This window comes from Rhopalosiphum maidis, chromosome 3 (assembly GCF_003676215.2).
Source record: "Rhopalosiphum maidis isolate BTI-1 chromosome 3, ASM367621v3, whole genome shotgun sequence".
Taxonomy (NCBI): domain Eukaryota; kingdom Metazoa; phylum Arthropoda; class Insecta; order Hemiptera; family Aphididae; genus Rhopalosiphum; species Rhopalosiphum maidis.
In genome coordinates, this window is record NC_040879.1 from 9,865,390 (window position 1) to 9,889,548 (window position 24,159).

Sequence of the window (24,159 nt, forward strand, 5' to 3'; positions counted from 1 at the left end):
AAAATAACGTGCAATAAAAATTTGTTTTATAATTTAATTATTTATTTTTTTTATCGGCTTCCTTATCAAACAAATCTAAGGCCGTGATAAAGCCCATAGGCCTCGAATTAAATGGCTGCTGTCTGCTTCAACTAAACACATTGATAGGATGCAGCAGTTAGCAATCTAGTTTATTATACATATCTGTGGTATCTACAAAAAAATTAAATAAATGTAGCTTATTATTAAAACTATTAAATTCATGGCTATTTTAAGTCATGTTAGCCACATTAACCAATACTGAATATGGACATAATAAGAAGACTCCTTTTTGTAACTATTATTAGCTATTTTATGTCTAACGTTAACGTGTATTATCGCTATTTCTGAGGTAACTTTAATTTAAGTTTTTTTTGTTGAAAAATCCACTACTGCTTTTCAACATTTTTGTCGGCTGGTATACAATTTAAATTTAATGAAAAAGGAACATTGCTTTCTAGTTTATCCAATACTTTTAAATACAAATTTTAAGATAAATTAATTGATTTAAGTTATTAATCATTTAATTCACTTGTCTGTGACATAGACATGTAAAATTGTTGTGTTTGATTGCAATGTTTTCTGCAATGAATGGTATAGTAATTTGTTGTACTCCCGTCATTTTCATGCAAATATTTTATAACAATGATATAATAATAATGGATTAACACTAGTCGGGGTTTAAGTATATTGATCATCATTTATTGATTTTCACATTAAAAATATGCTTATACATATTATTTTCAACTATATAATTGCAATATGTATGTACAAATAAATGCAAGAAGATTTTACATGCAGAAAAAATAACTACATGTTTGTGTTTCTTTATTTTAATAGTTCTGTTGAAATTATTCAGTCCAACTACCTACCTAATATTTGACATTTAATTAATTTTATAACTATCAATTCATGTTACAGAAAGATGTCAATTGTTGATAGCATTAAGTGGACGTTATACCCACACGTGGTTTCTATGTCTTACTAATGTACATCATATCAAATTTGCGTTCAGCAGAACATATTTTATGATGTAACATTCAGTATTAGAGTAAATTTACTTATTATCAAATTTAAAGCTAAGAATAATATGAACATTTTAAAGTTGTAATATTTTACATAGCTATAACTCACTTTAAAATGATAATATCAATAAAAGTATATGACATTTACTAGATAATATTCTTACCTTTAAATTTGATAATATGTAAATTTACTCTGATAAAGCTAACTTACAAAATGTGTTCGGCTGAACGCAAATTTAGTATGATGTACGTTAGTAAAATAGAGACAACACATGCTGGTATATAATGTATCTTAATATTTTATCTTTCTATCATCGCTTAGCCTTACTACTGAATAGATTTATAGATTAATCAATCACAGCCTTACTAGTATTTGTATCGTTATTAAGGAACAATCAACAATGAAACCAATCACTTGTAAGTTGTTCTCAAGTTTGTATATTTTTAAATTTATTTCAGATCTTTCTCAAATTTTAATTTTAATTGTCTAACCAAACTAATTCGTAGACATTATTTAAATTTAAAATAAAATAATCATTTTGTGTAAAGCTTTGTCAAAGGACAAACACATATGATTAAATTTACTTATTATGAATTTAAAAAAAATAATAATTGATTGTTGTCTACATTAATATTATGTTAGGTATTTAATTTATTTAGGAATATTTTGAATAAATACTGTTTTAAATGTTTTAATGATTATATTCCAAAAACCTATTGTTTTACGGAACAGCCTTGCTTGTGAACAGAACTACAGAATACTAATTTTTCTCTACATATTTTAGGTTTGTTTGTAATAGTTAGCAAGATATGACTGAAAGTTGTGACTAAGTCTAAGCATTAAACATTACTATCCTTGACTTATAATATATATTATAAATCATCGTATACGTGTCCATTATAATATGTATTTATCAGTGTTGATTATATCTACCAAATTCTATTGGTTTTGATTTATTTGTTCTATTAATATTTGTGGTAAATTTTGGTTTCAGCAAAAATAATTAATTTCTTATTTCTCATATGTCTATGTACACTGTAAATTAGTTTCATTACACCAATTCTTAAGTCAGACATTCATTTCATTCTTCAAAATATAGGTTTATTTCCATACAAATACAAAAAATATCTTAAAATATTTGAAACCTTGTTTAAAACCCATATCTAACTACCCATTAGTATAACCATTATACATCCTATTTGTCTACTACAATATTTTTTAAAATTAATTAAACATTATTTTTATGATAAATTTAAGGCTAACATAAAATAATTGTATTATTGTAGTGGTGATATATAAAAATAAATATGAATAATATTTATTTATGTACAAATTATTTTATTTATTTATTCTTTTATTTTTATAGGTAACATTAAATAGTATGCATTCCTACAATATTTTAATGCTAATACAAATTATTGTGGTTGAAATATATCAGAACAGCCATAAGGGAAATTAAGTTAGGTAACTATTATTGAATTAATTTTTATTGTATTTTTATTAAATATAATTATTGATTTTAGGATTTTATGTGAGGCCAGCATTAAGTTTCTGATGAGAAAATTGTATAACTATACAATTAACATTAAGAGGACGCAACACCTGAATGTGTTGTCTGCGTCTTACAAATACGGAACATAGCAAATTTACGCTTAGCAGATCACGTTAAGTTAAAAAATTAGAGTGAATTGACATATTATAAAACTTGATGGTCAGAACATTATCTGTGTTTGTATGTTGGTGTTTTACGATTATTCAGTTTTTAAGTGAGTTATGAGCATTTTTAATTTACACCATCTTATATACGCATAACTTGTAAAAAAATTAAACTATTGTAAAAACCAACATTGAAACACAAATAATGTTCTTATTACTAACTTAACTAATGGAGCTAAATGTGATCCGATGAGCATACATTTTCCATGTTATGTACTTGTAAGGACTGAGACAACCAGTGACATGACCAGGAATTTTCAATGCGTGGAATATATGTTATAAGTTTTTAAGTAATCATTAGGGCTCATAAGTTCATGCACTAAAAAATGCATAAATTAGCATACATTCAAGCTCTAAACATTGACAAAATATGCACTAATAAGTTCGGAAACATTAATTTATATTCACTAACATTGATAAAATATGCACTATGTAAAAAATTATTGGCAAATTTTGAAATAATAAGAAAAAACTTCAATTAATTTTAAAAGTATTTTATTCCTTTTAATTTTTATTCTTTAAAATAGTCAAAATTAATAAAAATAAATCAAAACTAATACTATAATTTTGTAAACAGTAAAATAAATAAAATAAGGAACAAAAAAGAACCAAAATATTAAAATAAATAAGTACAATATTTTTTTATGTAATAATATGCGCTAATAATCCTAAAAAATCTACTATATGACAAATATGCTTTTACACCCAAAATATGCAAAAACATGCACTATCAACTTTATATAATTATTACTATTGTTATGAAATGGATTTGTATCTCAATTAGCATGTTTTCCTGTGTAGTAAAAAATACATACAATTTCATGACATTACGAGCCTTGGTAAAACATTTAAATGAATTATGGTGATCCAAACACAAAAATTGCTATAAATATGTACATTCATGTATATTGAGTATTGTTCTATAGTAAAAATTAATTTAAATTGCCACACACTATACACAAAATTGTTTAATTAAAATGATAACATTAAAGTAAAAACATTTATAACATCCATTAAAATATACAAAAGAAATATAATTCTTAAAAATAAATTAGATATTTCAAATGGAAATTAAACCACCTAGCTTTTGTACTCATCTCATTTATGACTTAATCTGTATTTATTTAATATTTCGAAGAATGTTCATCAGAGATAAATCGTTTAATCTTGCTTGTCCAATAGAATTTCTTATACAAGTCTTTAAATGCTTTAATATGAAAAATTACTGTTCACCGGTTAGTTTTTTAGTAAAATATATATACATGTGTGGAAATATCATTATGTCACATTAACCAAATGCATCAAAAGCGCTTTTTGAAACATTAATCTCATTACACTTTTCTTGCCATAAATATAATTCTCCGGTTATAACTAAGCTACTGTTATTCAAATCATCTTGATATATATCAATAAGATATTTAATGTTTTAATCAGTTTCTGATTGCATTTTATAGCCAGGTAGAATACAACTGAAACTTTACAATAATTTATTATGTTTTACAAATTGATCATGTAACTGTGATAAAAATTTATCCAAGAATGGTTCCTATATTTTTATTCTATAAAAATCTTCAGCTGTATTATTTGGTGAAGTAACTAATTAATTTAAGAGTCCTTGTATCAATATTCAAATCTTGGCACCATTGTTCAATTTTTAGAAATCCAATATAAAAATCATTGACTACATTTTATCTAAATCTTTGTAATATTTTTTGAACGTCTCCTGCTACTTTTAAAGTTGTTACTAAATCAATATATTCTCTGTTTGAAGTTGGCGACTGAAAGGCATACTTACAGAGAAAACTTTTCCAATAATGTGTATTGTTATAATAAATTCTGGTTTTTCAATAATTATCATATGTTGTTTTTCTTTTGATGATATATCAATATCTTCCAATTCACTTCTTTCATCTAATGCCACCAAAATGGTTTTATATAACTCAATAAATACTAGAATGGCATCATAGTGTTCAACTCATCTAGTAAAAAATATAATTTTCAAACGTTTCTTATTAGTAACTTTATCAATAATTTATTTCAGCATATGTTGACATTTAGGAGTTCTAAAATAGACACATATAACTTGAATACTTGAATATTCTTCTTTACCAGTCTAAAATATAGACTCGGGTAAAATACTTTTTAAAAGTATTTCAAATACATATTCTGAACACTTCAAAAAAACTATTCAGAACATGTATTTGAATCCTTTATGATAATAGTATTCCCAAGTATTTGGTATACTTCATAAAAAGTATTCCAAATATTTTTCAAATACTTTTTTTTAATAGATTCAAATTTTTTTCAACAACAAAAATATATTTTTTTTTCAATTCAGTGTTTATAAATGAACATTGTCCAATCTATTTGTTATAAATTATATTCAAATTATAGTATTATGTAATTCATTTAAGTAATAAAGTGGGTAACATTTTTAGTAAAACCTAATAAAAGAACATTATACTCACAAAAAAAAAAAAACTATTAATTAATACTTAATTATAATATAATAATTATTGTTATAAAAAGTAGTACAATAATCAACTACTTTAAGGCAATAGCCAAGTTTCTGTGGCTTAAATAACAATAATAATTACAAATTCAACGTTTCAAATTGAAAAGAACATTACCCACTAAAAATAGTATAAAACAAAATAATATATTTACTATAGAATATTTTGAATAGAAATATACATAGATTATAGGTGCTTATATGATTATACACAAGTACAAAAGCAATTTCTATGACAGAAGAAGTAATGAAATTATTTTTAGTGTGATTGGACGGTAAAAATGTATTCTAAATACTGTATTGAATACTTTCAATAAAAAGTATTCGGAATACTACCCAAGTCTGCCAAAATACTTAAAGCCTTAAATGATTATGTTCAAATAGGTTCAATCAATACAGACTTGTCCAATATCACTTCTTAAAAAAATATCTATATTTGGAATTCATGGTAATTTCTTAAATGAGTTATGGTCCTACTTAATCAGTCAAACTCAAACGGTAAAAGTATAACATAGTATCTCCATCTACTTCTCAGTTAGTTCTGGCATACCTCAGGGTTCCCATTTAGGTCCTCTTTTATTCATAATATTTATCAATGATTTATCCTCCATTTTTGGTTACACGGTTAATATACTGTTATTTGCTGATGACGTAAAAATGTTTTCTACGATTTATTCTCCGGCAGATGCATTAAAATTGCAAGCAAACTTAAATAAATTTGTTACTTGGAATCGCCCAAATAGTATATCATTAAATATCAACTAATGTAATATTATTACTTTTTCACGCACTGAGAATCCCATAAGTTTTAAACAAAATTAGTAAGAATCTAAAAATATTTAGTACTTGAGTAACAGAAACACTAAAGATCACTTGTGCTGATCTAAATAGCTCTGGTTTAATCAACTCCAAATCCTACCAATACTGTCTAATACACATGGAGTGATGTAAACGATGAATATTGTCAAACAATTGTAACAACAAGCGAATTGATATTGCTTCTACATTATCATCTACTTCTTGTATAGAAATTAAAATGTATAAAACACATATACAAATACAGATACAAATCGGTTTAAAAGTTATAAAAAATCATGATTTTGTACTACGACTTAGCCAATCATATCCCTTGATTCGTTAGGGTCTCTGCTAAGTGGGGAATGCATTTTAGATGCATACAATTAGCATACAGTGGTGGTGGGGTCGAGTTGTCCAGAAAATTATACTTGCTACAGGATTACAGCGTGTAAAATACTACGTTTAGCCACCATTACAAGTCCAATTCGCTTACCGGGGGGCTTAAAACTATTTGGGGGTATAGAGTAAGTCATTTGGAGTCGAGTGATATCATTTTGAAAGCTGTAGTACAAAATTTTGATTTTTAATATATTTTTTTTCGAACTACATGTCCCGGGTACATATACGGGTTACCATAGACAGGATTACTACATAACAGGATTACTATATATTACTATAGACAGGATTATATTTCCAGTTTGGAGAACTAGAATGACAGGATTTGATTGCATTTCTTGAGCCAATTTGTGCTCTCTAAAAACATTACATTTTATTGCTTAGTTTCTGTACTAAGCACTAGTACACATAAAATCTTTAAATAACTACTGTTAATTCATATTGCTACCGACTTTTTTTTCAATGTAACTCATTGACACGTACCTCAACATTTAGAATTTTAGCCCATTTAAGCAATAGTTTGAAGGCCAAAATATTTAAACAATAAATAATACTGTATATATTTATTTTATATTTCATTTTACACCATTGTTAACTATTAAATATCTGTTGACTGCAGAAATAAACTCGATTCATAAGGATTAATGACTGTTGTGGAAAAGTGTGACCGGAGGGGTTTAATAACGTAGGCCTACAGAATTAGTACAGATATCATCTACCCTTTCACAAAAAAATAATTTATAACACAATACTTATTCATATAGAAATAATTCGAAAGTATCGTAAACAATACGGGGATCCATCCCTTTCATCAGTTTCATTATATTTCCGAAAATTAAAAAATAAAAATATTTAAAGTAAAATATTAAGTATTATTGTCAGAGGAATTACTAATCGGCCTTTGACAGCGCTATTTAGAATTTTTTTTGGCACTAGTGAATCAGTCTTTTTGGTTCCCCAAATTCTGAACAAAAGATTTAAACGGTTTATTTTACCAGTTCGTGACACGATTTCACCCAAAACTGATGCGACGTTGCCAGATGTAGTTTTAAAAAAATTACAACAATGTAATTTTGTTTGATTCTACCTGTATTATATAATATCCAATGGTTGCCCGCGCCACACGATCAGTTGTACAAGCTACAAGGACATCCTCACATTCCTCAGAGGCCAAACATATCCACCACTGCTCATTGTCATCAGTTATCATTTCCCTGGTCACAGCCGTCCCGAATACCTTTATACAGTTTTCGACAGCCTCCCGCCGCCGCCACTGCTGGTAAGTAAATACTGAATTTTACGTATCAATATTGATAATTATGCTATAATTTATAATATAGTCATCATTAATTTGCCTAATGCAAATTAAAAATTAGCTTATGCATTTAACTATTTCGAATTGTCATTTTTACTAATGACGTATTCAAATAAACGCAGAACCTAAATGCAGAGACACGCTACCGTCAACGTTCGGAAACGATTTCTCGTAAATGGCTGCATACAAACACAATAATATAATAAGAAATATGGGACAATCACACGGAATGATTTAACTGATAAACTGGTTGACCAGGAAGAGGTGATTAATTTCTACTAGCTTATGCTCTCCAAACACCACCACTTTATTTGTACCTATATTGGCCATATTAGACAGCTGGTTCTTACTCTTTTCCAGGAAACTATAATTTATGTTTAACGGGTACCTTAATGAAGAATCTTAATTTTATTTAATACCATCTTTAGGAATTTTTATCGCATTTTTTTAAATATTTCAATATTTTTCATTTTTAGAACGTATTTTAACATTTTTTCGTTTTTAATGCATATTTATACAATATACGAGTATAATATTCAGTGGCGGACGCAGGGGGGGGAGGTTGAAACGATTTCAAGCATTTTAGAAGACAAGGAAACCGCTCTAAAAGCATCCATCGTCGTTAGTCGCAAGTCAAATTTTTCGATTTTCGGTTTTTTTTTTAATAAAATTAAAATATTATAAATTACCAATAAAAAAATAATTAAATAAAAATTTATAAGTCATTTTTAAGGGCATTTTCTTTTTTGTTGCACACAAAACGGCGGATGCACATAGGTACTCGTGCTTATAGTTTTGGGTGCCATTTATATTTCACTTGCATTCCCTCATCTAACCGAGTTAATCGCATTAGCGCGCGTGCGCCATCGAACGTTATATTATTCAGCTGCGTTATCTGTCGGCGTTCAGCAGATGATACAGTGAAACTTAAGTACGTGACACTTATCTTCGGTTTCAGCTTCGACTACACTTGCTTGTAGCTATCCTTGTGATCTAAGTTATTTAACGTATCTATCTTTTCATTCGTTTATCGTTATTACTTATTAATTGTGTAGACCATTCGTCGAGAACAATATCATATCTGTATCTATATTTTAATATTGTCCGGCGAGCTGCACGCTTTTCGCACACCATCCATCAACTTAATGCGGTATATGCATCTGATTTGTATTTTTATTTTTTGATACATGGCAACAACTAGATATTAATTTATAACAAAATTCTGTTCGTTGTGATTTTATATTTGTATCTATTAATCTATAATATGTAAATAATTTTTTAATTAAAAAAAAAATTAAAAATTCAATAATTTTTTTTGACGCTGATAATTGTATACTATATTATTATAATATCCATTTTAAACTGATTTATGTTTTTATTTAATGTAGGTACAAGATTCTAATTTTGTTTAAATATTTTCAAAAAATATTATATTTCAATTACAAATTAAAAATACCATACTATTCATACTAATATACTATCTATCTTCTATTTCATAGGACTTAACTACATAAAAAACATAATGTTATCAGACTTATATTTGAAATTTTGACACTAAATGCTCATATATGTATGGATCAATACTATTGAATTATAATAATTACTGATTTAATATAATTAATAAAAACAAAAATAAATTTTAAATAACTACCTACTTATACCTAGCATTTAGGTATTGATAAGTCATAACTAAAAAATGTTTGTATTTAAATTTAATATTAATATATATTTTTAATGACAATAATAGTGGTAATATTAGTGCTTATATTTTATTTTAGTTTTATTTTTATTAAACATTATTGAAGAAGATATATTGAAAATGGACACCAATCCCAATTCAGACACCTATTTGAAGAATACACGTGAACTAGATAATTTATCAACAGAATTTGGCAAATTATCATTGGCTGAAGCTCAACAAAGTATGGCATTGTAAAAAAAAAAATGTATGTGTATATTAAATTTTTCAAATTCTTTTTTAGGTATTAACCAATTATTAGACAATATTAAAATGAAGAGTTCTGATGAAATAAAATTACCAACACCACGTAGTTCTATTTTGCGTCCTATGCTTAAGGTTTATTTCGCGGAAAAATTTGAGGTTTGTGTAATATACCTAACATTATTATTATTAATATTTGTTATATGTTGATAATAATCAAAATATAAATTATAAGTCAATTAATATTATTCTTTAAAATTTTAATCGAATGATCAATTCATTTGTTTTATAGTTTATTTAATAAAAAAAAAAAGTCTATGATAATGACAAATATCATAAGGACATCATTAAAATCATAGGTTTTAAATTTAAATTTAATAATATAATTTAATTGATTTTATATAAATTCTTATCATGTATTTTCTAATATATTTTTATTAACAGAATTTTCATTACATTGACAAACATCTGTATTATTTAAACCGTAATATTTACCAGTCATTTTTAAAGCATAGAGTAAAAGTCTCTCCAAAGACCACAAACGGGTTGGTTATTCATTTAGTAGCCTTTCAGGTAAATTTTTAGTAAATGATTGTTAGTTTAACATTTATAAATTGCAATGTTACTATTATAATTTCTTTTCCCAGACATTTGTCAATGATCATGGTAAGTTCTTGGTTGGTTGCAAACAATGGTCTACTGTTGTGGACTACATTTTTATGGCATGGAAACATGTGGACAATATGCCAATAGATACTAGCATTATGCATGTACGAGCACGCAGAGATTGTTTTTGTTTATTGTTAAGATATTGTATAATAGCACTCATTAAACTGAAAAACACATTTAGCAAAGAGAAAAAAGAACATTGTTTAAAATAGTAAGTTTTATGTTATGAACTTAGATTTAAAAATAAAAATATTTTAACCTTTTGTTACAATTATTTTAGATGAAAAAGTAAATAATAAAATAAAATATGTTATTAAATAATTATATTTATTGTTTGTATTTTCTATCAATATTTTAACTATAGTTAAAAATATATTTTTTTATTTTAGTTTGAAATTACTATGTGACACCAGCGAAGATGAAATTGTGAAAAATATACAAGAAATGTTTTTCAAATATATTTATAGTATTGATTTTCTGGAATAATTAAAAATTATAATAATATTAATGCGATTACTTTGTGTATTATTATTTACTTGATTTTATATTTATATAATATTATAAAACTTTTTTGATAATGATTGATTGATTTGAATTCTAAAGTAAATTTAAAATATATTTTGTTATTTAAATTTAAAACAATGTTTCTAATAAAGTGTTTTTTTTCTTAAACAAATATTATTTTTTTTTTTACAATTTATTTCATAGACAATAGATCACATAAAATATTTGATGAAAAAAAATTAAATTTTATTTTGTAATATATAGTAAAATAAGGCTCTTATTTAAGAACTTAAATTCTTTGCCTGGCAAACTCAGAATTTTTCATGCAAATCCCAATATATTACATAGTTGCATCATACTCATTACGAATATAGATCATATACAAATGGGGTTATTTCTACCATAGTTGGTGTTGTGGAATGAAACATTAGACCTAGTTTAGTGAGAAGGAACTAATTTATATTAAAGAAAGAAGAGAGAGAGCATCGTGTGGATCGTCGAGTCCGTTCTATCTGTTAGAGACAAGAGTCCAAGTTTATTACTGGCTTATATTATTATCCAACTTGGAACTAGTGGATAGTTTTTTCAAACTTCAGAAATAATTATTACATAAAATTGTAATTGTAACAAACATTTCCTTAAAAAATTAATAATTTCTTATAGAATAGATATTAATGTACATATTTTAAAATCGGTTGAATAGAATTAATGTCAATATATAACCAGATCTAATTTAGAAGATTAGTCCAGAATTAATACCTACATCCTACGTTAATTTGAATATTAGGTACCTAAATTTACACATTATTAATATTAAAAGAAAAAAAAAATTGTTATAAGTTCAGCCATCAGTATAAACGTAATTAAGTAATTGATTATTATGATTTAGGTTAGGTTACACAAATTATTTCTTATCACTAATTGATGGTACAAATGTTTGCCGGGTTTCATAATTATTCACTATTTAGCATTGTAAAATGATTTATTTTGTCATTCTATTCAGTATTAACCAGTTTTTTTATGGTTATTAATTAGTGTTTTTAATTTTTTTTTATAAACATGACATATCATCTAAGCAATCACGCTAGAGGTTTAGCCAAAGATGTTCAGGAGAGGTACATTAAAAAAATAAGTGTACTTGGAGGTTTACGTGATCCCTATATTTTAATGAAGGATCAATGTATACAGTGGACTAATAGTTTAGATTTAGTTCCAGAAGTATCTTACCCTGATATTATTAATTATCTAGTTCTTACTTAAAGTGCTTATACGCTTGACGAGTTTAAAGCTTTCAAAAACTTATAAGCTTATAATTTTTTTGCTAGTGGCTGGATTTATTACACTAAATGGTATGCTATAAATGATGTTGTTCTAGTTGTTGCAGAAGTAAAGATTTTTTTTTAAATTGCTTTTGCTTTTTGATTTCTTATAATTGTCAATTTATTTTAAAATGTTGTTAAATATAAGAATTAGTGCTCAAATACAGAGCTTATAGTTATTTAATATTTTTTAATCCACTTAAAAATTATCTAAATATTTCTGTAAATGCTTAAAGCTTACTTATTATGTTTTGTATAAACTGTAAATTAATTTTATTTAAATCAAATGCTTTTAGCAAGGTTACATGATTCAATAATTTTTTAGTGTATATATTATTTAGGTTGCACATTCACAAAGGCTTAATGATACTAAATTGTTACCATGGATTGTTTTAAAGTTTTCTGGAGAAGTCGTAGCAGCACATTGTACATGTATAGCTGGGCTTGGGGAATGTTGCTCGTATATTGGCGCTGTGCTTTTTTATTTGCAATATGCTTTCTTAAAAAAAAATGATACAAAGAAGTCGGTAATTAATGTATCTGCGTACTGGACTGTTCCATCTAATACAAATGTTAGTTCACAAAAAATCAGTGAAATTAATTTTAATCAACCAACAAAAAATAGGAACCAACCATCCTAAGTCACATAAAACTAAAGCTGATTATATTGAAAACCTTCCAACGACTATTAATCAGTGGCGGTTCTGGTAGTATTTTTTTGGTGAGGCAACCTAAGTATCAACCCCTCCCCCCCATACAACATTAGAATTCACAATAAATGTAATTTAAAAACATAAAAATAATTATAATTGTATGAATGCTAATAATATACTTGTTTCGTTTAGTAAATAATATAGTAATAGTAATAGATAGGTAATAAACAGAGCATTTTAAAATGTAGTAGTCCTGAAAAGGACTTTTTGAGTAGGTATGCCTAGTCCTGAAAAGAGCTTTTAAGTTATGTTATGTTATGTCTAGTTCTAAAACTATTAACTAAGTTAAACTACCTATTATGTTTTATATGTTAAATTTATACTCCTATCTTTTTGACTAGAATACATGTTTATAATATCATCGTAAAATGATTCAGTTTTTTTAAGTTGATGAATCAAGGACTTTTCAATTGATAGTATTGAAAGAGAACTTAAACGAACTTGTGAAATACTATTTCTAGAACAGGTTTTAATTCTTTTGAGGCAAGAGAAACTTCTTTCATTTGATACACTAGTTAATGGTATGGTTAAAATAAGAATAAATAATTTATAAGATTCAGGTAAAATGTCTTTCAATGCATCTTGTTCAATAATTTTAACCATGACATAGATATGTAATAAATTTTGATATTTTACATCACTATACAAAACCTTCAATTCAACTTTTAATGTATTAATATTATAAAATATATTAGAATAAGTTGATATCAAATTATTTAAAGCATTTACAGGAAATCTATTAGAATATTTTTTAAATTTAGTTACATCAGCTAACTGTAAAAAAAGTAATTTATTTGTAACTTGAAATCTGGTATTTAATTGCATTAGAATATTATCAATTATTTCATAAAACAATATTTTAAAACTTGATTGATTGTTAGATTCATTTCTTGTAGCTTTTGGAGGTTTTGTAAGAGTAACCGCTTGATTAAATAATTTTGAAAATTCAGGTTCATTTCTTTTTTATTTATAAGATCATATGTTATATTTATTTTTCTCAAGCAAAATTCTACATTAAATGATTTATTTTGGAGTATGTTAAATAAATTGTCAGTATATATGAATATATCACTAAATATCAGTGCTAAGAAAGCAAATTCAAAAGTTTTTAAATTTTTTAAATGACCAATGGCACCACAAATAGATTCAGGTGACGATTTTGGATCTTTGCTAATACAGTCAAAAACATTTATAACCCAGGCCACTCATTAACTATTGTGTGTAAAATTTTTGACCGTGAGGACCATCTTGTTTGAACAAATTGAAGAATTCTTTTCCCCACAATAAAATCTATAAAATTAGTACGCGAGGTATAATTGTGAAAATAAACAGCGATACCAGTGAGGTTAAGCAAAATATATACGACATTTAGCATTTATACTACAACCATGTTGCAGTACCAAATTTAATCTGTGAGGTAGGCAATGTGTAAATAAAGCATTAGGTGCAACTTCCTTAACTCTAGCCTGTAAACCTGTTAAATGCCCAGACATTACACATGCCCCATCATAACATTGTCCAACTAATTTATTTTTTATATCAAACTCATGTAAAACAGAATTAACCAAATTAAATAAACCTTCAGCCGTGCGGTCTTCACTAACATTATGAAAACCCAAGAAACGCTCAACCAATTCAGATTTATCTGTAACATATCTAATTATTATTGAACATTGTGTTTTTTGACTGATATCTGTAGTATCATCAATTTGAATAGAATAAAATTTACATTGCCTGATTTCATTTTTTATTTAGTTTATTAAAAATTCAGAAATATATGAAATTAAATCATTTTGTATGGACTTGGACATATCTGAGAATATGTTTTTATACTATTATAATGATTTTGTATTTCTTGAGAGCACCAAATAATATGCATATCAAACAACTCTCTAAAATTCCCTTTATTTAATGAATCACTGCTTTCATCATGACCTCTAAACGCCAACTCTTGTTTTCCCAAAAATAAAACCAAATCAATTAAGTACTTCATAAATAAACGATTCAATCTCGCATTTTCATTATAATTTTTTTTAAACAAATTATCATGTTCATTAACAACATCTAGTATAGTAAAACAATTTTTTTCTAGGTTTTTTAATCCTAAATGATTATGAATATGCTCTTTTGATGATTGATGTATTTGTATACCCCTAGATAAATTTTTTTAATCATAATACCCAGTAGTATTCCACACGGACTTCATTTTACCCAACAACAAACATGGCCAACAAAATAATTTTTGTATATAATGACTTCCACATAACCAAGAGTGTTTTTGATATAAATTTGAATTAAATGACCTACAGAATACCTTACTTAGTTTCTTGTCAGGAGCCAAGGCTGACAAAATCGGAATAGGCTTACCAACTTTTAGTAAATCATTTTTAGTATTAGAATTCCAACGTCGAAACGGCGTCTCCAACAACACGACTACCACGTCTGTCACTGGATACATAACTCCAACAGTAATTAAAGTAATGTTTAACAAAAAAAACTGCAGCACTCGTAAATAATTTTAACGAACCAACGTAAGACCCAAGCGAGTAGCGACAATTTGAACAATACAGAAATGTCAAATGACTAATGATAAATATAAAATTATTATCAACAGATATTACAACGGACAACGGTTTAATTAGGAATGTCCCGTGTCTCGACTGTAACAATAACAACTTTACTGATAATGTGTTTTTACGTTGAAATGCCGGCTGACCATAATTCCTGTATACCTAACGTGACCATACGTCCCGCTTTAAGAAAAGTCGACTTGTGGTAAGTATTTATTGATCACAAATCACAATCATACATTATTTATACTATTATACTGTATAGTCGTATAGACGTATAGACGTATAGTATAACTACGTAATATATATATATATATATATGTATTACGTAAAACACTAAAACCCACAGTCCATAGATAAAAATGGTACAAAAATAACTATCTTATTGTTATTGTCGCTGACACCGCGTCAACTGCGGGAATCGGCGATAAATGGAATACGGCCGAATACCTATTTTTATACACATAATATTATTATCTTAGTAGTTCCGTTGCCTTGGCAATGCTGCAATTTTAAAAGTTATACTACCCTTTAATTTAAAATTTAAAACTGATTTATTTTCTAAAAGTTTTATGGGAATGTATAAGGATGAATATGCTTTATTTAGTAAGGAAGATCTTGTAATCCTAGGCTCTAGACTTTTCTTTGACTAAAGATAAATGTGAGAACATTGAACTAATAACTAGACAACAGGCAGAGTGTAAAGAATGGTTTTACAATAGAAGCGGCCGAATAACTGCTTCAAAAGTTAGAGAAGTCTGTTTCACAAAAGCATGTAGCTCAAGTATAAGTCTTCTTAGGACAATATGTTACCCACTAGAAAACACTTTTAAAAATCAAGCCACTAAATGGGGAACCACACATGAAAATGAAGTTAAAGCTTTTTATAGTGAAAAATTAAAAAACGACTATATACATTTTTCTGTTATAAATAATGGACTTATTATAAATCCATGTTTTCCATTCATTGGTGCAAGTCCGGATGGTATAATAAATTGTGACTGTTGTGGTACTGGTGTCTTGGAAATAAAATATCCATATAGTCTAACACAAAATAAAAAAATAGAAAACCTTGACTGTATATTAAATGGGAAACTGAAGAAAACACATCAATACCATTATCAGATACAAACATAAATGCTTTTAGGTGGTTTTAAGTAAGGATATTTTATTATGTGGTCACCTAATAATTATTATATAGAACGTGTTAATATTGATTATGAAATATGCAATGAAATTACAAGCAAATCAAAATGGTATTTTTATGAAATTATTCTACCTGAATTGCTTGGTCGGTTTTATACTAATAATCAATCCATTGAAAAAAATATACTAAAAGAAAGTGTGGTAAGTAAAAATGGTCCATATCAATATTGTACATGCAAAAATGATACAGGAGGGAAAATGATAATGTGTACTAAAGAAGGATGCACAAATTTGTGGTATCATTATACTTGCATTGGAATCAAACGCAAGCCTACAACTAAAAAATGGAAATGCACAAACTGTAAATAATAAATAAAATAGATTTTTTACTTTTAAATATATATATATATATGTAGAATGAAATACAGTATTTTAATATTAAATATTAATATATGTAATTAAATACATTGTTTTTAATCTAATGGTACAATAGAACTGCACATATTAACGAGAGCACAACAAACTGTAACTATTGAATCTAACAAACATGAGTTGTCATCTTGGTGTTTAAGAGTTGTAATTTGCACTGGGCCATAAAGAATTTTATACTTAGATCTAGTAAGTCCTATTATACGCTCTACATGTATTCTAACAGATGCTATTTTTTTTGTTTCTTCAATAGAACATGGGTGTAATTGAGGAAGACCCCTTATAAAAGCAGGTGTTTTCAAAGTAGCAAAATGAAAACCTATACCCTCACTTACAGTGAATCCCCTATCTGCAAGTACTACATCCCCTGGCAATAAATTTTTCAAAAACATACAGTTTTCAGTTATGTGTTTGTAACTTACTCTACCACCTCATCCTTCAGATATAAATGATACTACCCCTTGAAGTATAATAGCAATCAAATACTTAACAATATTTTTGTTTTTGTAAGAAGACCAAGTCTGTGCTTTAGCTCTTAAATTACTAGGTTTTTCAATTCCGATTTTAAAGCAATCGATAATAACCGCAACTGAGTTACCAAAAGCATTAAAAAATTAACGTGACATTAGATAACGTAATACTTCCCTGTCTGGCCAGTAAATTAGTTTTTTAAATGTATGTTCTAAAAGAAATATAACCTTACGAAAAATAATTGAAGCAGAACCACAAGTGATATTAAACCTATAGCCTAAATCAACAAATGGCATGTTTAACCTTAATTTCATAAGACATAACAATAGTTTTTGAAATTCAGTTAACCTTCGGTTACTAAAAGTTAGTGCAGGTTTAATTTCTTCTAAAATTAATAAAAAAAGATCCATACTCTCTAGGCCAGTATAAAATGCTAACATTTTAGGACGACCATTAAATGTCTCTTCATTTAAATTTAAATAATTTACTTCTGAAGTAAGTTTGTTGATTAAAAAATCTTTCCTTGCTACTTCTTGTTCTAGTATCTGTATATTAGCCATGGTAATTGTTGTTGAAGTTAATGTCCCTGTTTCCATGCTTATATCCATATTTTCTCCATCACTAGAATTAGGAACAGTGACAACAGCAGAGCTGTAAAGAATACTTTTAAAAAGTATTTGAGTATGTAAAAAAAATATTGTCGAAAAAAGTATTTAGAGTAATATTCAAATATTTTGAAATAATTTTCAAATACTTATAAAAAAAAAAAAATAATAATATGACGGCAACATGCAAAGTTGTAAACATAATATTTTAGTTCTCAAAATTCATAATCATTTCATTAAAACTTTTATCTATGAAAAAAATCATATCGTTTATCTGGTTTTACAATATATTTTTTTTTTCGTGTTCAATTTGCGAGATGTAACATTTTGATTTTTAATAAAATAATATATTCATAAGTATAAAAGTATTTCAAATACATTAGTATTCAATACCATAAAACAGTATTTGAATACTAGTCAAATACCAGAAATAAAAAAAGTATTTGAATACCAATATTTAAATACTTTTACACAAATACTTTCAACTCTGGACAATAGTATCATTTTCAAAGTCATTTGGAAACAAAATGGTTGGTGCCAATGCCATTCGTTTAGTAACCCTATGGTATCACTTAATATCTGGTGTAGTTGCAGCACCTATATAAGTTTTAAATAAAATCAAACTTTCATTAGATAAAGCTTTACAACCTAAAAAAAATAATGATAATTTTTTGCTATTGAACTCTTAATTGTAAACTATCAAATGACATGATTATATTTCTATTAAAAATGTAAAACTAATACTTCCCATTTTTTTTGTGTAACAGTAGATAGCTTTTTCCGTTTTATGTTTAAACAGTTAGATAATTAGTGCGTGCGTATATCGGTGCGTTTTTGAGTCAGTCTACCCAAAACTAGTACTGTCATAGCAGTTTTTCAATTTTGATTAACTAGCGTTTGCCGTACACTTTTTGCCGTCTAGTCTTATTACGTAAGTTTAATTTAAATTTTATCGGCACAACGGCTACACCGACTGTGCTATCTCGTCGTCCTATTATCTTAATTACTTTGCCGATAAGGTCCGCGCTGCTCCGCACACGGTATATACATCGTGTGCGTATTGACTTCTGATTCTCGATCTTATACACTGTGTATTAAGTAGTTCATCATTTTTGTCAGTATGGGTAAACCAACTAATCCTAATAATACTACTACTACTTCAAATAAAGTCACCACAAGGTCTACTTCGTCCATACCTCCTTCAAATAGTGACATTATGTTTGCTCTTGATAAACTTCGTGGTGAAGTTTTATCTTCAAATAAAAATATTTCGTCCATTCAAATATTACAATTTGAGGAATTGAAAAAAGACCTAAAGCAACTATCTTTGCAAATTATTGAATTAAAGGCTGAAAATACCACCTTACGCAGTGAACTTAATATTCTTAAAGGTAAAATTACGTCTTTGGAGGATGTAGGTTCACCTAACCAAAGCTCCCATGTTATCTCCCAGGTATTACAGGAAAGCTTTGAGCGTCAAAGATGCTCTTTAAATACAATTATTTATGATGTACCCGAGTCCTCTTCGGCTTCGTCAACCCAGCGGATTTCGGATGATAGTTCTTCCATTCGCAATTTGCTCGAACCTCATAGTTTAATTAATCCGGATAACTACTAAGTTATTCGTCTTGGTAAAGTTGTTGCTGGAAAATCTCGTCCAATCAAACTGTTGTGTGGTAACAGTGAGTCCGCTAGTAAACTGGTATCCGACTTTAGAGACTTGGTGAAAAATGGTGTTCAATTTCCTACGGGTTTCCGATTAGTCAGTGATAAAACGTTGATGCAACGTACTCTGCTTCGGTCCTGTTATACTGAGCTTGATAATCGTAAGTTAAATGGTGAAACAAATCTTGAGATTTCTTACGTCAATGGTGCACCTCAAGTACGTGTTGCCAAATCAAAAAACTCTGGATTCCATCATCATGCAGGTCATCGTTAATCAAGTCAGTTAGTGGTCAGCCAGTTCGTGGATTTTATCAAAATTGTCGAGGTCTACGATCCAAATTAGTAAATCTTAGATGTAATGCCGCAGCGTTTGATCACATTTTTATTATTTTATCTGAAACATGGCTAACTAATGGTATTTTTGATAATGAACTTGGTTTATATAAATATAATATTTTTAGATGTGATAGATTCTATCTTACTAGCTATTGTTCTCTCGGGGGAGGTGTCCTTATTGGCGTTCGAAAGGATATCCCTTCTTCTCTTATAACCGTCTCCGAATTAAATGTTGAACAAATTTTTGTTCGTTTTTTCTTCAATAAAATTAACTTTTTAATAAGTTGTGTATATATCCCTCCTAAATCCCCAATAAATGTCTATCAATCTCACATTAACTCTGTTGAGCAAGTTCTTAATCTTTACCCTAATTATAAATATTTGTTTTGTGGCGACTACAACTTACCTGAAGTCTTATGGGATAATGATGACTCTGGATTAATCTTCTCGTCCTCCCATTGTCGTGCTCCGTGTATCCCTGAGTTTTTTGCCTCTAATTGTTTTTTTCAAAATAACAGCAACCTTAATAAGCATGGGTCCTTATTAGACTTAGTATTTAGTAATGTTGATTCTCTTTCAGTAACTAAATCTTTAGATTCGTTAGTGCCATCAGACCCTTTCCACCCTCCTCTATCTATCAATTTTCATATTAACATCCATGTTCCTGGTTTCATAGTTCTCACTCCTTCTTCGATTTTGATAATGCTGACTATATTAATATATATAATTTTGATTGGCCTTCTACTCTATCTGCTCTCAGTGTTGATTCAGCTTTTAATACTTTATACGATGCTTTTCATCAGTCTGTACTACGTTTTGTCCCAAAGCGCCATTTTAAGCAGTCTACCTTCCCTGTCTGGTTCACGAGAGAGTTAAAACAAATTTTATTTATGAAGAAAAAGGCTCATGCTAAATTTAAATCTACTTTTAACCCTGATGATTACAGACACTTTTCACTTCTTAGGGCCCAGTATAAGTATGTATCAAAAAAATTGTATCGTGAATTTGTTGATCGAACTGAACTATCAATTAATGCTAATCCTTCCAATTTTTGGAAATTTATAAAGAAGCAACGCTACAATTCGGATATTCCTAAAACACTAACGCTTAATGGTGCTTCAAGTTTTAATGAACAGGATACAGCCGACATGTTCGCCTCATACTTTAAATCTGTATACTCATCTGAAGTTGTTAACGATAATATGAATGATCTTAAGATTCTATCTTTTGACCTACCCAATAATCCATACTTCACTGTTGATGACGTTTTTCATAGTCTTTCTACGTTGTCTGGTGCAAAAAATGTAGGTCCTGATGGACTCCCTGGCGTCTTTCTATTTCAGTTGCGTTCTATTATAGCCTATCCTTTATTTTTGCTGTTCAGGCGTTCTCTTGATGAGGGTATTTTTCCCACAATTCTTAAACTCAGTTCTGTCACGCCAGTATATAAATCAGGTATCAAATCCGATATATCTAATTATAGACCTATCTCTATTCAGTCTCACCTATCAAAACTATTTGAATCTTTAGTTTTAAACAGTATTAAACCATCAGTAAACAATATTCTTATTGAAGATCAACATGGGTTTCGTCCGGGAAGATCAACTACTACATGCAACTTAATTTTTTCTAATTTTGTATTTGAGTCTTTTAAAAAACGGTCTCAAGTTGATGTAGTTTATACTGACTTAGCCAAAGCGTTTGACATTGTTAATCATAGTGTCTTACTGAGAATTCTCGAAACATCTGGTTTTGGTGAACCTTTGCTCTCCTGGTTTGGTTCTTTTTTAACGAATAGGCTACAATGGGTAAAATTATTTGGCGTCAAGTCAAATATCTTTTCGTCTACGTCTGGTGTCCCCCAAGGTGGACATTTATCACCGATTCTATTTTTACTGTTTGTCAATAGTGTACGTAACACCTTGCCTTTGTGTAAGCTTTTGTGTTTTGCAGATGATATGAAACTATTTATGGAAATAAATTCAGCTGCTGATTGTGAGAACCTCCAAAGTAGCCTTGATTGTTTTGTTAGTTGGTGTTTTAAAATAGGCCTTAAAGTCAATGCTTCAAAATGCCGAGTCATGACGTTTACTCGTTCCTGTTCTACTATCCTTTTTGACTACAATATCTCTGGTCTGACAATTGAACGCGTTAATAATCTAATCGATCTGGGTTTTAAACTATCTAGTACCCTTAGTCCAAGACCTCATATTGCGATGATTACTAGTAGAGCATTTAAAGTTTTAGGGTTCATTATGCGTCTATCTAAAGATTTTAAAATGTCAAAATCGTTAAAATCACTATATTGCGCTTTAGTACGTCCTATTTTAGAGTACGGGTCGGTTGTCTGGGATCCTTACATTGTTTCTGATATTAATCAACTCGAACGTGTTCAATTTAGATTTTTGAGATTTTGTTGTTTTGTGTTAGGCATTCCCCATTTAGCTCATGATTATACCAATATCGTTAACGTACTTGGCCTACCTACTCTTGCTGAACGAAGAAGAACTTTAAATTTAAAATTTATTCGTGGTCTTATTACTAACCATATTGATTCCCCTTGCTTGCTTTTCCAAATTAACTTCAAAGTCCCTTCGCATGTATCTCGTTCTCATGTGACCTTCCATATTCCTACCGCCAACACTAATTATCTGAAAAATGAGCCTTTAAGCCGAATTATGTCACTTGCCAATGAGGACCCCTCTTTTGATGATAATTTGTTCTGTTTTCTTAAACACATTTAACACATTTAACTGATAAATTATACAAATCCTTACCACTTTTAAAATGAGAAGAACATATATGCTAGCATCAACCTGCTTGTTCTTCAAATCAAATCTGTAAAGGTATTCAGCCACATATTTCGTTGGTCCTCTAGTAGTTTTTGAAGATCAGTTGCTGCACTTTTTTTTTTTTTATGTGAAAACCTTTTTGGCCTACCGGGAAATTTTAAAAAGGGGCCCCCACATAAAAAAAAAAGTCTAAAAAGGGCCACATTACCGAAATACAAAGGGGGAGGTCCACAGGGAAATGCCCGGTTTCCCGGTAGGCCTATCCGACCCATGGTGTGGGGCGAGAATACTACCTTGAGGGACACCTGCTTTAATTGGATAAAAAGTGGACAGTTCGTCCTTGCATCTCACACGAAAGTTCTGAGTGATAAGATAAGAAGGACTTAAGGGTTAGGTATAGGGGAAAAGGGAGCTATCTAATTTTGTATAGAAGTCCATCGTGCCAAACACGATCAACCGCTTGGGCTACATCGAGGAATAAAGCTGGATAAAAATATTTTTTTTTTATATGAGTGTCACAATATTTACAAAAATTTATAATTTTTTTTAGATATACAGATGTTGTAACAAGAAGTCGTTGATTAGATGCTTATATGATTACATTTTGACGTTGTTTATAAATTGTATATATATTTTCGATTTTTTTGGCATATTTTCGTTTTTTTGTGCATATTTTACTCCTGCAACTTTTCATCTTTCTTATAAGTTATAAGATACATACTAAGATAGACTATAAAATAGGTTTTGGGGGGTTGGCGATCACCCCCTGAAATACTTGCCTGACGCCTGTCATGCTAATCGATATACTTACATTTTTTTCTTCTTGTGGTTGCCCGAGTTGAAATAGCTATGGGTTTTCTATTTTTGGACATTTACCACGGTAGTGACAAGTGATAAGTTATCACGACCGCGATAGCATAAAACAAGATACTTCATTACTACAGAATAGGTTAATGGATAATAGTGTCGCTTTATAACGTAACCAAATAATAAATTGGCGGGCACTTTGTCGGAACTCGGAAGAAGTATGATAATTTAACATTTTTCTAGTTGTGATAAGGATAACTGTTACTGTGATATTTAATTTAATATTCTGTTTCTCGGTTTATGTGCATTTTTAATAATAACTTAATTACAATTTATAATTATTCATCGTTATTTGTTTTCCATCATGTCCGAACCCGAAGTTAATAAAAAACTTAAAGGTGCCGCAGAAA

General features: G+C 28.5%; 1 protein-coding gene and 1 pseudogene across 2 annotated transcripts; one reads left to right on the forward strand and one right to left on the reverse strand.

Annotated features, from left to right (window-relative positions):
• The first annotated feature begins 226 nt into the window (after window positions 1–226).
• On the forward strand, window positions 227–10,905 carry LOC113560234. Of its 2 annotated transcripts, XM_026965996.2 has the most exons (9): window positions 227–312; window positions 2,411–2,423; window positions 7,465–7,745; window positions 7,904–8,045; window positions 9,560–9,703; window positions 9,764–9,882; window positions 10,168–10,296; window positions 10,371–10,603; window positions 10,782–10,905. In XM_026965996.2, the coding sequence occupies exons 5-9, from the start codon at window positions 9,601–9,603 to the stop codon at window positions 10,876–10,878; spliced, it is 681 nt and encodes a 226-aa protein (XP_026821797.1). In that variant the 5' UTR covers window positions 227–312; window positions 2,411–2,423; window positions 7,465–7,745; window positions 7,904–8,045; window positions 9,560–9,600; the 3' UTR covers window positions 10,879–10,905. The 2 variants fall into 2 exon arrangements, with proteins under 2 accessions (XP_026821797.1, XP_026821798.1); XM_026965997.1 differs by lacking the exons at window positions 227–312; window positions 2,411–2,423; window positions 7,904–8,045 and having other exon boundaries at window positions 5,329–7,745.
• A 1,679-nt stretch (window positions 10,906–12,584) lies between these two features.
• On the reverse strand, window positions 12,585–23,735 carry LOC113559677 (annotated as a pseudogene).
• Window positions 23,736–24,159: the final 424 nt, after the last annotated feature.